The sequence below is a fragment of the Columba livia genome, chromosome Z (assembly GCF_036013475.1).
Source record: "Columba livia isolate bColLiv1 breed racing homer chromosome Z, bColLiv1.pat.W.v2, whole genome shotgun sequence".
NCBI lineage: Eukaryota > Metazoa > Chordata > Aves > Columbiformes > Columbidae > Columba > Columba livia.
The window spans coordinates 58,060,470-58,076,804 of record NC_088642.1 but is presented as its reverse complement, the minus strand read 5'-3'; the positions used below and the strand labels follow the sequence as shown (position 1 = coordinate 58,076,804).

The 16,335-nt window shown below is 37.0% G+C and overlaps 1 protein-coding gene across 1 annotated transcript in view; it reads right to left on the bottom strand.

The window, feature by feature from the left end:
• TMC1 (transmembrane channel like 1) overlaps positions 1-16,335 on the bottom strand; it is a 136,962-nt gene that overhangs the window by 14,056 nt on the left and 106,571 nt on the right. The window contains exons 14-19 of the mRNA XM_065045991.1: positions 14,865-15,009; positions 12,617-12,811; positions 6,673-6,852; positions 6,364-6,516; positions 5,040-5,168; positions 1,671-1,738 (exon numbers count right to left, since the gene is read on the bottom strand). Coding sequence (XP_064902063.1) covers positions 1,671-1,738; positions 5,040-5,168; positions 6,364-6,516; positions 6,673-6,852; positions 12,617-12,811; positions 14,865-15,009 — 870 coding nt within the window. The remainder of the gene's footprint in view (positions 1-1,670; positions 1,739-5,039; positions 5,169-6,363; positions 6,517-6,672; positions 6,853-12,616; positions 12,812-14,864; positions 15,010-16,335) is intronic.

The following is a 16,335-nucleotide window of genomic DNA, read 5'->3' as shown; positions in this document are numbered from 1 at the left end:
TAAATGTGTCCAATAGAATTTGTACAGATTGGGTAAAACAGAAACCAATTTATCTTATGTTTAATATGAATGATAGACATAGCTTTGGTGGCATGTGTTTATTATAATTCAGTCAAACTGTTTTTTTTCTGATGTATTTGGTTCAGTTTAAATCATGAAACATTATTTTGAAAAACGCTACAGGTCTAGTGAATTACTTGTTCCCGCAAATATCAATTAGGCTGTAAATGTGGATCCCAACCCTGCAAGAAGCAGTAAGCAGAAGGATGCTGTATCTAAATAGCATCACAAAAGCACAGGTCACAGTTTCTGAGCCAGGTTGTGTGTATTGGCACATGGCAGCTTAGAAATGCACACAGACTGAACATGTAATGAAATATGAAAATGATAGGCACGTATAGAAGTTTGGTTAGAGAATAATCATTAACCAACTCCCCCTCCCAGTCCCCAACATCTGTCAGGTAGAGAATGATTTCTAACCTATCTTCCAATGCATTAGTTACAGTCGTAGAAAGGATTAGTGCCACCAGTTGAGTATAAAATTGCAAGAGTTTAAGCTGCACCCGCATCATTTTGATGAACAGCAGCCTGAGAAATGTTTTCTAACATAAATTATAATGCCAGCCCTAAGGCAGGTAGCAAAATGCCAGTTGCAAAGCTAAGCTGCTTTTCTAATGTGCAAAACACAATTTAAGTGCCACACAGGCCAGCAGCAGGGCTGGACTCTCTCTAGCCAAACTCTTATGGCATGACACCAACACAAGGCCATAGGTGGTGCTGTGCTCATCCCCAGAGATATACCAGCCTTCTGAGTAAGCTCACCATGCTGCTGTTGCAGCCCTCAGTGCATCCCTCCAACAGGTTTTGGTTGCAGGGGCTGCAAGATATTTGCCTCTTTCTTTGCCACATTTCTGTGTTATTTCTTTGACATGCACACAACAGATAACATTAGGGCTTTAAAGAAGTGAGGGCTTTCACCAAGCAAAAGGTCTGATCAGGAAAGTTGTATTAAAGGTGAAAAATGAGTTCTTAGCAAGAATTAAATGTGAGAAGTCAACAGTGCTTGAGAAGGATCGTTTCTGAGGAAGACTGAGCATCTCGCATGAGGACTCTACAAGTTAGTATTCTTTACCACTCATATGAAGTCCAAAAACAGGATGAAACATAGAGCTCTTCTCCTCTAGAGCTAAAGGACTAATACTGCAGCAATAGCATTTTATATACATTCACAATCACAAATAAGTATACACAAATTTCTGAAACAAAAGGCCGTTTTTCACAGGACACATAGGGAAAGAGTGGTAAGCTATTTTGAAAGGCTGAAATTCAAAGACAAACGGAACAGGACAGGTGTTTGCTCTAGCAAGTAGTCAGTCAAAAAAATATAAGATTCATCTACACAGCTATGTACTGTTTGGTCTTACAAGCTCATTGCAAAATCCTGATGCATCTTGTCCCTAGTGATGCACCTTGTTCATCTAGTCTTACCCAGAACTAGTTTTGAAGTGGTCCCACGGGTTGCAGTGCACCAGAGTTTGATACACTAATGTATTCCATTGCATTTCCACCAAACTAAAGCAATGGGACAGGAACAGCATTTCAGAAGAATCTTTCACAGATACAGCTAAATCTTACCATCCTGCAGACACAACATGCTTCACCGCACCTACCAGATCATGCCTTGATTAAAGATCAGTCCCAGCACATTTCCACTTATATCAAACTCAGAGTATGATGGCTGAAAGAAATAAGACAGATGCTTTCCTTAGGCTTTTACAAAGGGTTTTAAGATGACTTACAGTAGATTAAAACTGTTGCTTCCAATAACAGCAGCATACTGGCATCGTGTTGTAAAGCTTCTTGTTGCACCTTATCAGTGAATCACAAAACAAATTAATATGACTCAAGGCAAGCAGGCAGACTGTAATACAGCTTGTGCTTGTAGTATTTTACTGAAAATCATCTTTGGCTTTGTTCAGAAGAACTTTTGCTTTACACCTAAATGGCTGATTAAAGCATATTATTCATATGGTTTTGCTTAGTCACAGAGGTTTTTTTAATCAGCTTTTTTATAAAAGACGGTTTTGCTACACCATAACTGGTGACGTGCATGATTTACCCTAGTGAGTGGACAAAAAGGCTACGTGTAACTTCCAGGTATTAATTACATGGATGACTGATAAAGGAAGGAAGTGACATGAGAGACAAAACCAACTATTCCTTTATGACTAAACCAAGACAAATTTATTCTATTAAAATCAGTAATTCAAGTCACAATTTCGAATAGCACTATGTTATGCTGTTGGAATAGTTGAAGCCCCTACACTCTTTCCATGTAAGTTTGAGTAAATGTACAATTTTATATGTAAATGTGTACAGTAAACTGCCATATTTATGCTGCTTGTATTTATGAATCCATTTCCACACGAGGAAATATTAAACAGGTTAGTAGCATTCAACTTAGAAAGCAGTTGACTAAGGAGAGCTATATAAAGGAACAGAATCTCATAAGTGACTTGGAGAGATAAATAGAATCATACAGAACTAAATAATGTGTGACTGTTCTTCATAACATAGGAGCTAGCATTAACAAATAAAATAATTTAAAAATAATTTTTAAACAAACAAAATGAAGTGGTTTACCACACAACATGCAAGTTAATTTCTGACATTCTTTGCCAAATTATATTTTGGTTGTTAAAAATATTTAGGGTACAAAAAAAACCTAAAAATTAATGGATGATAGGTACATCTTAACCAACAAACACAGAGTCACAGATATAGCAGCTTCCTAGGGAAGAATTTAAGAATTTAAGTTTGCACTTCCACTTCTGGCTGTTGTTTCAAGTAGCTGGCTGGACCTGAGGACCATAATGGGCTGGACCATTATAGTGACTCTTATACACTCCCAAATAAAAATTACAATAATAAATTGTTTTCAGCATGTCCTAGCAGCTCTGTTGTTGACCCTTTGAGAACAATAATATATTGTTGGAAATAAGGTGTCCCCCCATTGTTGGATAAAAATGCCACAGCTTCCATTAACAGTGTTGAAGCCCTTGTGTGGGGGCTATGAGGCTCACTCCTGCTGCTTACTGCCTCTCTCTATGTTTTTTACTGTTTCTATGGACAAATGACTAAAAAGAAAGATGGTATTTGTGCAGCCTTTTAGGCCAGATCCTTAATTAGAGCTCTTTCTTTTGTGGGTCTGTTCTATTGATTGAATTACTGTATTATATTCCATTAACATTCCTAATATTAACAAAAAAAAAAAGAACAAATATTAAGTCTGAAGTATTAATGGGTGAATGTGTGCGTCTTCATTTGAGAACTGGAACTCTCCGTTTAAGCCATGTTGTCCTGCAGTTCACTGTGCGGCTCCCAATACCAATAAACTGCAGGCATCTCACAAAAACAAACAAACAAACAAATGAAATTATATATATCTGTATGTCTGGTAGACTCATACGGCTATTCAGGATACCCAGGGTCATCTCAAATAGCACTGGGCACATGTAGGGCATCTGTGATTGGACAGGTCAAGCAAGAAAAATTTCCTGCATAAAAAGCAGCTGATTCAGAATAAATAACAAGAGACAAGAGGTTTCAGGAAGCCTAAATGAAAGCTGAATCACACTTAGTAAAATCTGCCCTGCAATCTTCAGAATGGCTTTCAGGCTCTTTCACTGATTGTGGATATCCTTACAGGAAAAAGGTCCAGACTAAGATTTCAATGTCTTTGGAAAATACAATATCTGAACTGTTTCCTCACAGATGTATCTCAGGCTGCAATGATTCATGTGTTCCCTACATCCAGCCTTAGCTATTACGATGGCTGTTGAATATTTGAAAATGTGAGGAAGCTCCAGATATAATTTAAGTATTAATATATGGAAATACACAGTTCCACAAGCTGTGTTTGCTCTCTGCCCACACTGTATTCAAATTCCTGTATTTTATATCAATATTACAAAGCTTATAACTTGTTTGTCCACAACGTGGCCAGCTGGCTGTCTTTGTCTCCAGCCTTACACCAGTCCTGTTCGAGACACACTGTAGAATTAACAGAGAGAAACCTGAAACTTGCCATAAAGCCCAAAATTTCATAGGATCCAACCAATAACAATGAGATTAATACACCAGAAAACTGTTTTTTTGTAGAAAACACCAAAACTTTCTCCTCCTCTGGAAACTTACAATTTCAGAAGAGGTTGGTTTTAGTAAAATGGTAAATTTGTACACATATGAAGGTAAAATTTTGAGGAAAAGAGGACAAAAGGATGGCAGAAAAACTACAATGTTACCTATACCTCTCAGTAAGTACAAAAGAGGTTTCAGCAGCTTCACAAACTTTGTCAGTACCCTGACTACTGCTTAACAGGTGAAAAAACAGCATCAGACCTTACAGTGTAGGTATTCTGGCTGGCTAATTTAATCTAGCTCAGATCTGTGTGAAAGAGTGAAAGTCTCAGCTCCCAAGTGAAGAGCTCTACACTGGCTTACAGGAATTACTAACTTTATTTCAGCTAAACTAATTCTAGCAAAAAGTATATATAATAAGATTTTTAGAACAACTTCTTTCATATTTTTCTCCACAAACAATGGATGCTCCAGTGTGCTAGATTACCCTGTCCAAAATCCCATAGAAATTAATGCGATTGTATTCTGTGCAACAGAATAATAAATAAAAAGAAAAATAAACAGAAAAATAAATAAAAAGTAAATAAGTCTTCAAATCTGAAACATGTTAAAAATTTGTACCCAGTTTTCTTACACAATCAAATGTAAAAAAAAAAAAAAAAAAAAAAAAAAAAAAAAAAAGTCTAAAGTTACCAAAGTCTAAAGAATAAATCAAACACTGAGGCATGAGGCATAAGAAAATTCTGAGAAAAACTAACACAATGTTGCTCAGAGATTTTTAATCTGATGTGTCTAGCCAGTTGTTAACTCTGTAGGATTGAAAGGAAAAAGTAATTTACTGAAAAAATGTGAAATGATAATCTGACAAAGACATTTAAAACAGCAAAGCAGATACTTACAAATCCATACTCCAAATCCCAGCACCAGCAGTAATTGAAAAACCTTACAAACACAGCCCTCAAGAAGTCACCAATTAGAATTGTGATGTATGTTGTCATTGTGTCAGAGACTGTCAGCCGTACAAATTCCTGTTAAAGCAATATTTACTTTTAAGAATATATCTAAGAAATTAGTAATCACAGTAATAATTAAATACTGGACTAGACTGATAGTTTTGCTTCCCCTACTTCAACATGGAAAAGACTGCACTCCTCCTCTAGATCCACCAGTTCTGAAAAACAGGAGCACCAACTCCCAGTTAATATGGAGAAGACAGAAGAAAATCCTCATGGAAATCCTCATTTCTCTTCTTTAATATTTGTAAGTCTCACTAAATCCTACTCTAACAGGCTTTACCCCAGTGGCCCAAAAGTCTATTACTCTCACTTATCTGAAATTAAGGAGAAAATTAGTGCAGTGATGAGCTCTCAGTGTTCTTAGCTTATTATTCAGCACCAGTGAAAAGAATAGAGGGACTGTTTCTCCTACTTGTCTGCTCCCTGCTGGTCATTTATTCAGTCAGGAGCAGAGATGATGGTGATGATGAGATTGTCAAAGTGATGGAGCAACAGCAAAAATTGTGATTCAGTGTTGAATTCATTCACATGCACAAAAATCCAACAATGGGGTATGATCAAATAGAAGAAAGGGGGATGTTAGAAAATACTTTGGATATGGTATTTTATATTATTACATCAATAAGAATAGATGTTCAACTGAGTCAAATAAAAGGACTGAGCAGATTTACATTAAACCATTATTGCTCTTTTGCATTATGTTATTTGTCTAAAGATAGAGACACCTTCTCAAAAGGATGCTGCTGTAAGAGTTATCTTACATGTATTTCCTTATGGAGATACTTTTTTACATATTTTTGATAAGTCTGTTGTAGTCAGAAACTAATAGCTCTCCGATCAAAACTCTAATCGAAATTAGCGCATTTATTAGGCATTGTGATTAATCCAACTTTTCAGAATTGCTAAAAAGGTTTTGAAAGACAAAAATGGGATAAGGAATGAGAAGGTAAATGAAGAGAATAGTGAAATGGAGGTGGGGAAAAAGAAATGCTTTCAATACTCTCAACTATCAAGACAAAGACTTTTGTACTAGACAGGGTCCAAGGAAACGGAAATATTTTTTTACTCAACTTTTTAGGTCAGGAAAAAGTCACACATCTGCCTTTCCTCACATTTTCCCACTTTAATGTCACTTATTAGCAGAAACAAAAATATCTTCTAACAGATTATGATCTATTTTCAAATATGAGCTCAAAGCTGACATTACCTGTCCTACCATTGTTTCCCAGCATGGTCCTCTGGGGACATCTGCAGGGTCCACCTGTATTGGAGGAGCAGTGGAATTTTCTGGGATAGTACCATTGTATAGACTGGCTTCCCATATTGTCATGTTATACTTGACAATCTTTTCTTCTTCCAACTAAGTAAAGAAAAAAATAGAAAACTAAACAACATGGGAATAATTACAATACAGAAAGAAAACAACATATTTTGCTGACATTTCTGTGACTGGCTGGAAGTTCTCATCCTTGCCCAGCTACATGTTAAAAATAGTGAAGGGAAGTAAATAGCTTGCCTTGAGATTGATTTCATCCATTAGGGCGATAATGAAAGTGTAGAGATTGCCAAGAAAAAGGGCAAAGATTCGTCCCAGCTGCCATCTTAGAGCTATTCGAGGGTGGTAGTTTTCCAGAGAACTGATTACATCAAATAAAGTTGGACAGAACATTCCTAAAAGTGACATAACCATGTTCACCTGAAAGGGGGAAGGAAGAAGAAAAAAAAAAAAAAAAAAAAAAAGAGAGAGAAATTTATAGGCAAGTTCTTTCATTATCATTGATTTGTGTGGAGGGTGTGTTTCTATTAGTACTTTTTATTTGGTGTTTGATTTAATGAAAAACAAAATCCACTCTGGGACTCACAAGACGTTTTCTTTTCAAAAGAAGAAATTTGTGAGAAGCTGGATATAATCTACTGCAGGTGGGTATGTGACATCTTTTTTTCATTTTACATTTTTTTAAAACATCTGAAAGAATTAGTTGTTAGTTATTGACTAGGACCTACATTTTAACCTGAATTCTACTATCAGAGAACATGGCAAAACACATTTTCAGTACTGTTTTATGCTACATCCCTACCACAGCTTCCCAGCAGACACATAAATGTTCTATAAAAAGCATTCCTACAAAAATACTGCACCAAATTAAATTTATCTGCGGTCTCACCCAAAGTTGATTCTAGATGTTAGAGAATCATAGAACCATAGAATCACAGAAAATCTCAAGTTGGAAGAGACCCATAAGGAACATAAATTCCAGCTCCTTGCTCCTCACAAGGCTACCTAAAATTAAACCATATGACTAAAAGCATTGTCCAGACACTCCTTGAACTCTGACAGGCTTGGTGCCATGACCACTTCCTTGGGGAGCCTGTTGCAGAGACCAACCACCCTTTCAGTGAAGCACCTTTTCCTGATGTCCAATCTGAACTTCCTCTGATGCAGCTTCATTCCATTTCCTCATGTCCTACTGCTGGTCACCAGAGAGAGGACATCAACAGCTGCGCTTTCACTGACCCGATTAAGGAAGCTCTAGACTGGGATGGGGTCACTTCTCAACCTTCTCCAAGCTGAACAAACAAAGCGACCTCAGCAGCTCCTCGTAAGTCTTGCCCTTGAGGCCTTCCACCATCTTGGTCACCTTCCTCTAGACACACACTAGCAGTGTGATGTTCTTCTTATGCTGAGGGACAGGAAACTGCGCACAGTGCTAGAGGTGGGGCTGCACCACCACAGAGCAGAGCAAGGACAATCGCCTCCTTCGCCTGGCTGGCAATGCTGTGCTTGATGCACCCCAGGACACAGTTGGCTGCCAGGGCACACTGTTGACTCACTTTCAACTTGCACCAACCCAAACCCCCAGATCTCTTTCTGCCAGGCTGCTCTCCAGCCTCTCACCCCCAGTTTGTATGTAAAACCAGCATTACCCCAACCCAGGTGCAGAATCTGGCAGTTGCTCTTGCTAAATTTCATGAGGCTGGTGATTGCCCAGCTCTCTAGTCTATCTCAGATCTCATGTCCTCACTGCATCAGCAAATTCAAATCAACCCTGTTTGAGTAACCTCTGATAAGATTAACTCATCATCTTAGCAGTATGGAAATGGAACAAGCTTACTGAAAGTGAACCGAGAAAAACAGATAACTAGCTTTTACAGAAAGTTTAAAATACAGCATAGCTTATAAATTCTACAGACAAGTGAGACATTCTAATAATATTACATTCCTAAGTGATTGCTGAAAATTATTTCAAGTCTGCTTGAACCTTTTGGTTCTAATTTATTGTGTCAGACAAAAATGAAAATAATTGAAAAAGTTTGAGAGGGCAGGAATTTAATTTCATTTTAAAATAAATTTTATAACAAAAACTATATCTTTAAGGACGAAGACAACAAACAGGAAACAGAAAATGTCTCAATCTAAACTACAAAGGTTGCTGGAAAATGCAATTATGTTTGTTTGAGATTAATCATATTAAAACAATTAAGTAAAAAAATTGATTAATCACAAAAAGCCATAATGGTTCACAGAACTCCAGTCTTCTGATTGTTCTGAAACTAGCATTTTTCAGCCATGCTGTAACTCATTTTGCTAAAACTATTATAAATTTTAATAAATTTCTAACTTCCTGCTATCAAGAGTGTTATGACTTCTCTTGCTTCTATTTTGCTTTTTCTGAATATGACTTCTACTCAGTTCATTTAATTTCCCTTAGTTCTCATACTAGAAGACATAGTAAATATGTGTTTTTTAAGAAAAGGTATGTCCTTTGGGCAGTTTTAAATACAGTCTCTGCTAACTTTATTGAAAGTTTCCTTTTTGCTGCATGGGAGAGGAAGGACAGAAGTCACTGCTTTCTTTCTCTTGAACACTCAATATTTTCTTTATTTTCATTGTGTTGTGCCTCCTGTACCAGTTATCTGAAGCAAAAATATTCTTCCTAATTTGCTTTCTATCCTTGTTTTTCCATGCTTTGACTATTCATGTTCCATATCTCAAGAGCATTTCTAATCCTGGAGAAAATACGTTATTAAGATAAGAGGTTAAATGAGGCACAGGAAGTTGCAAAGCTGAAAAGTGAGAAACCATTATGACAAAAAATGCAAAGTTTAACTCAGAAAAAATGTAGCATGTTGAGTTTTCAAAATCCAAAACCTTTTTTTTTTATATTTCAAAAGCTTATATATTGCTCATAAAGTTTCATAGATATATTATAATTATATTTTCCAGTTTCTTGTGATGGATTTTGCTGAACAAAGAAATCATCCATGGAATTGCCCATTGAATTTTAGCCACTTTAATCTAATTTGATTTCGGAAAGCAGGTAAGTTATATTCTGGACTTCTTGTCAAGTTGAAGGTGATGTGCTGGAGCATATTTTCTGCCCCAGTTTTATCAGTGACAGTTTCACTGCTCTGTGTGACTTAAAATTAACAAGGATATGCCAGAAGAGGGGCAGTATGCCAGCATACATGTATGGCAGAGTTACTGTTGATAGCCGAGGTGGTCTTGGATTCACTATCTGCGAAGGGACTCTCAAAAGCCCTTTCTGCCCTGTTAAACTAGAATTTTCTCTAAGAAAGGAATTACAACAAAGAGGCACCCACTAATTATTAAAACTCTGGTTCAAAACACAGTTTTTTAACCCTCTGTGACATTAACTACTCCAGATACCAAGTACCCGCGTGACACTTAAAGCTACAAAATTGCAGTTTACACAAGCTTTTCTAGCTGCTATGAGTCTGCTAAGAAACCCTCTGACTGCAATCACAACTAAACACCAGCCCCTGAGCAGATTAAACTGTGCCAACACAACATTAAATATTGAACACTGACTGCTTGTTGTTTAAATTATAAGTTCATTAAGAGTCAATACTCTAGCTAAAGAAATCATATCTTCCACTAACAATGACTGCAGTAGTCACAGATTTATCTAGCATCTGCTGTAGAAAGCACTAATAAAGACCTATTTTTCTAGTAAATACAGTTTACTATTTAAAAAATAAATTAAAGAAATTATATTTTATAATAAACAAAGCTGCCTGAGGGTTTCTGGAATTAAACAGAACATTGACAACATGGCTTAAAAACTTCAATACAAATGTACTTCATATCCACTACTAGGAACATTAAAGTAAATAGCATGATATTTTTGGCAAAAGAACTGTGGAGTTGTTTCAGCTTGCAAGGTTTGAAATGTTAAAGCTATATTTTATTTTTGGGGAAAAAAAAAAAATGTTTTTTGAAACTTATCTCATCTTTGCCCAAATGTTGTTAATGATTCTGATTCAGAGAAATCAGTCTGTCTCCTCATAAGTTTTCTCTCCTTCTAAGTATAATAGCTTTATTTTTAAACAGAACAGGAATATGTTTGAGAAAATAGAGTACAGCCGTACCAGATAATTGCTCATACTACCTTCTAGCTCTGCAAATTATCTTCTATCAAAAGAGAAAAATCTATTTTGTTTGGTAATTTTCATCCAATTTCAGAATATCTAAGGAATCGGTGTCACTGTTCTCCATTTTACCAAAATTTCCACAGTCGTGTGGAAATTGTCACATAGTGCAGAAACATCATTCATCCACAATTCACCACCAGGCCACAGCCATGTGTGAGGAGCAATGCAAATGCTGATGAAATCTCTTAACAGTTCCAGTCTGCCTATTTCCACTAATTTCCTGTTCTCCATGACACACTAGACAATTTTATCTGAACTACAATTTGACAGAACTAGGTAATGACGATATCGTGAGTGAGTTTAAAAAATTGAGAAGAAAATAAAGGTCCTGCCACAAAGTCACCAGTGGCGCTTTATTAGGCTGTGAGCTTGCCTGGATTACTCCAAGGACACCATAATCATCTGTAAACATTTTTTAATTCCTTACTACAGTGTGATAAAAATAAAATTCTTACAAAATATGCTTAATGTTTTTATGAAGAATGACAATTTTCACATGCTGTTGCTTGAATTACATGTAAGACCTGCACTTTAATTTGCTCTAAGTAATACATTGTTTATGGGTTTTTTTTCTGATCAAAATCTTAATTAATTTATTAATGATAGAAACATGAAAGTTCACGATGTAGAAAATAAGATTTTTTTTAATGGATGTTACATATAAACCAAATATATATTTACTTAATTGAATATTAGTACCCAATCAAGAGCAATATTTTGTACCTCACAAATATATTAATTACCTGCCAATAGGAAAACTTCTTTAGCCAAATAATGGCAATATGGCCTTATATGTCTCTGTCTTTTAGAGACACACCTGCTCCAGATCTTAGTTCTGTGATACAGAGGCTCCTTAGCAGTATTTTTTTGTAAAGCAAACCAAAGTAAAACAATGGATGTAAATATGCATATGTTTAACTACTTTCCACATTGTGGCATAAGCATATATATACCAGCTTTCATTAGCACAGTTCATGTTAGTACAAATCTGCTACCACACCTTCCAACTGAAAACTGAATTCCCCCTGAACATTCTTTCTCTGCTAGTCTGTTGTCACACTTAGAACTCAAGTTTCTTTAAGCCAAGCAATTTTGTACATGTCTTTTCCACCAGATCAAAGTGTAAAAATTTTTATCAAGTAACTCAACCCAATCTCAACAACCCCATTTCTCTGGATTCCAGAGGTGAATTGCTGGAGTTTTTGTTACCTTCTCAGTCAGGTTTTGGTGTTGAAAATTAGGCACTGACTTTCCTCATTCCATCATCACACATCCCAGCAGCTTTGTGAGGCTAGCATCTTTTTGCTTTACCTTAAATCAAGTATCTACTTTACCCTCCACCTCAGAAGATGAGCTTTAAGTAACAAACAACTGGTTTTACAACATACACAGCAGTGTGTTTGCTAAGAAGGTAAAACCTGCCTGGGTTTTCATACAGCAGTGCTGACTTCAGGTGCCTACTGCACACTGTTAGAGCAGACACAATCCCTTTCACTGCACACTTCTATCAGGCAAGGCTGCACGTACCCTAGAAGGAAGCAATTTAAGCAGGAAAAAAAATGTATTGTACTCTTGGACTGGGCAGCTGGAACTGGAAGGCAAGAGTTTCGTTGAGTTGTATCCATGAGACCCAAAATAATTTTGGACATGCTCACAGATCAGTCACTTTGTTTGAGTCAGTCTCAGGACAAAAGCAACAAGTGAGCAGGCTCCTTGCAGATATCTTGTGAGTCCATAGAGTGGCTGGAAAACAATCTTAAGAGCACAGAGGAGGAAAGGTAATGAACCCCAAATAAAAACTAAATACAAAGGAACCTTTTAAAGAACCAACCAAGGAACAATCATTTTAACGAAGAATGAAGCAGAGAGACAAGAACAATTCTTTTGTTAGACATTTGCTACCCACAGTCAGAGTATTAAAATTCCCAGATAAAAAAAATGCAACATGCAGAGTAGAGGAACACAGTTTCAAACCACATCTATTTTAGGAATGTGCTAGCACGAACTTCATTTCTTTCCCACCACCCGTAGTTCTCCAGACCTTCCAGGGCAAATTTCTGGGATCTTCTGACAACAAAAAAGATGAGGTAGCCACTCCCAGCAAGTGTGCATAGGGCTAAGAAGTTAGCAAGAACCCTCAGGAATCGAGTCAAGTGAATATTTTCCTCTTTTCTGCTCTCCTGCTCCTCCACAATAGCTTCCTGCACTTGTTAGAAAGAAAAGAAAATAATATGGTGAGTACTTTAATGGTCAAGACCCCACATTTCTTTCTCAGTTATTAGAAGTCAGTTAAATAAATTACAAAGATGCAAACGCACACCTGGGCATCATATTTTGAGAGGAGTTTATATTGTCTCATAAAATCTGTTTGGGATGCTTGCACATCCTGGGGTTTTGGCTCCCCAGAGTTTGCTTTGCTTCTGTTGAGTGTGTCCCCTCTGAGTCTCGTTACACCTCCACTCATGTGCCAAAAGGAAACTAGCATGTTCTGTCAGCTTGCAAACTGCTATGAGGCTGAGTGACCCAGCAGGATAAATGTGTGATGAGCTGCCAGAAAAGGAATTGTCACACTTGCATTTGTGAGAAAAGAGTAAAAAGTTTTATTCCTAAAGTCAGCACTCCAGAAGGCAGTTTAGATGCAGGAATCCCACAAAAGACAAACAGTGCACAGCTTCAGACTGCAGAATAAAACATTTGTTCCACATTTACCCTTGGCCAGGACTGATAAATGTTAAGACTCTGGTGGAGCTGTGATCTGCAGCTCCTACTTTTGCCAACAGAAAGATGTGTCCTCTTGAAATGGGAATTAGGTTACAGTTGCTCACTTTAGCATGGAGATCAGTTGCCCAGATGGGAAGATGAATTTCTGCATTGTAATAATGACTCTGAATGACTATTGTTTTTCTTGTGACTTGTGTTTGTTACATAAATGGAGATTACAGCAGCTCTTGAGCAAAACTCCCATGACCTCATCCAAGCCAAGACTTCACCCTTTCTCTCTGATGTTCCTTGCTCGTTTGCAAAGATCACAGTAAAGATTCATTAGTTTATTTCTCAAAAATAAGTATCTGTCTCAACTGATTTGTATTCTTGCCCAAACAGCTGTCAATAACTGACCTCATTAGGTGGGTAGGGAAAGTTCACAGAGTTTCTGTGCTTTCAGTCAGCATTGTCAGCATTTCTTCCTTTTTTTTTCTTTTTTTTTTTTTTTTTCCCCTGGAACCTTTTATTTCTACTGAGTTTGAGCCCAGTTACCTCTTATGCGTGCAGCTGAGAGGGCAGGCAGGGTATAGCAGGTATATTGTCTATATCACCACTGCAGAAAGGAAGGCTGTTGTGTGTGATTGGATAGCACAGAGAGTGCTTGGTCGTCCATCTCTCACATAGTATGCTGTCAGTGTGGCAGCAAGTCTAACATCTTGTTCACGACCTGCCAACATCTTTCTGGTGTATTCTCTCTTCATTATTACATTGAAGATTAAATTTGCCTTTACATGCTGCACTGTTGTGCACCAGCGACCCCAGTAGAGAAACGCATTCTTTTATATTCAACACATAGAATGTATCCCCTTCACTGTTCTCACAGCAGTGCATCTCACATCCTGCCTCAGATTCCTCTCACAAAAACCCCTTTTATATATCCTATGAACTGAAAACAGGCCTAAAACACCTTTCATTGCCTTGCAAACTGGGCTATATTTCGTAATTAATCTGGCAATAAAAACTCTACATTATGCAAGGAAAGTCAACTTTTTTTTCTTACTGAAAAGCAAGTATACACTCAGAATTCTGAGGCCAATTTTAAAGAAATGGATACCCCTCTATCGATGATTCTATTGCTTTACCTTATAGTATCTCTTTAATGTAGCAAGAGAAGATGATAATGTGAGTTTGGCAAAATGTCACCAGCATTTTTTAAGAAAGTTTTTCAGACAAACACCAAGTAAACTAGAAGCTGTCAGAGATAAGAAAAAGGAAAATACCATTTTTACAGTAAAATAATTTTTTTAAAAACTAATACTGCAGTCACAGAGGACACAAGGGATGTCATTAATGCTCTTCCTTCCTCAATCAAAAGCAAAATATCAAGATGACAAGGCACAAAGATCCAGACTTGGAAGGCTATAGAACTGTCCAATTCTAGTTTAAGCTTTTAAGCCTCAGGCACAGCTAATACTTGACCTTAGTTCCATCTGACTCACACTAGTTGGAAAGACAAATCAGGTTACCTCTCTATAGTAAGTTCTATTTTACCTTAAAGCTTGTTGTGATGGAAGCAAACTTATTATCTGCTGTCTCAGGATTGCCAATCAGGTAGTCCCAGCTTGTGAACATTTTCCAGCTGAAATTAAAACTAGTATCATCCCCACCACCCTCTTCATTTGCATTCCTTGCCATTCTACAAAAGCCAGAAAGACACAAGAAGACCTTGTTAGAATTTGTTCTCCTATGTGAGCATGATTTTTAAATTGTTCTTAAATTCTAACATTGTTCTGAAAAAAATATTATTACAGGTAGTCATATGATACTAAATCTGGAATATTCAGTCTGAAACAAAAGGTAAGGATGGAGATTTTCATATTTAGACAATTCATGAACTCACAACACACATTTTGATGAAAAAGAATTAATTCATTTCTTTAACAGCTCAGAGAAAATCTGTTGGATAAGAAACTCAATAGGAAAACAATATCAAGAAGACCTCTCAAACAGAAAGCTGCAAAGCATGCTGAACTGCAATAGATTTTATTAGAGACTTCATAAAGAGGAAAAAAGTTCTAAATAAAAAGCCAGAACAAAGCTTGGTTATACCATACAAAAGTATCACTAATAGAGCTTTCACAGAATCACAGAATGTTAGGGATTGGAAGGGACCTTCAAAGATCATCTAGTCCAATCCCCCTGCTGGAGCAGGAACACCTAGATGAGGTTACACAGGAAGGCATCCAGGCAGGTCTTGAATGCCTCCAGAGAAGGAGACTCTACAACCCCCCTGGACAGCCTGTTCCAGTGCTCTGTCACCCTCACTGAGAAGAAGTTTCTTCTCAAATTTAAGTGGAACCTCTTGTGTTCCAGTTTGAACCCATTACCCCTTGTCTTACCACTGGTTGTCACTGAGAAGAGTCTGGCTCCATCCTTGTGACACTCACCCTTTATATATTTGGAAACATTAATGAGGTCACCCATCAGTCTCCTCTTCTCCAAGCTAAAGAGACCCAGCTCCCTCAGCCTTGCCTCATAAGGGAGATGCTCCACTCCCTTAATCGTCTTCGTTGCCCTATCTTCCCTTTCATCTCCTGTGCCCTTTTGAACAAGATTTATAATGATATCTACAAATATTAAATTATTTTTTCAGTGATTTGACTCAATCTTGACTACTAGCTTCTTTTTTTCAAAGTGTTGTCATTCATGCAATAATAATGATCTAGATTCTGCATAATTTATCACTTAATTCAAACCATTAAGCACAAAAATGGAGTATACTGGTAGGATACAAACCATTTAGCCTTCAGTATTATATAGATTTCTTAGTCAGGAAAAGGCAATATGTATTTTAAAGCTTGTTAGTGCAGGAAAGTTTTGTTATTAAAATCAATACATTCTACATACCACATTTTTAAAAGTCTGGTAAATTATGTACTCTGAAATCTAGGGAGATAATAGTGAGTAAATAATGCAGAAAATCCTTCTGAGCTATCGTATCAATGCCAGGGTGTTTTTTTGT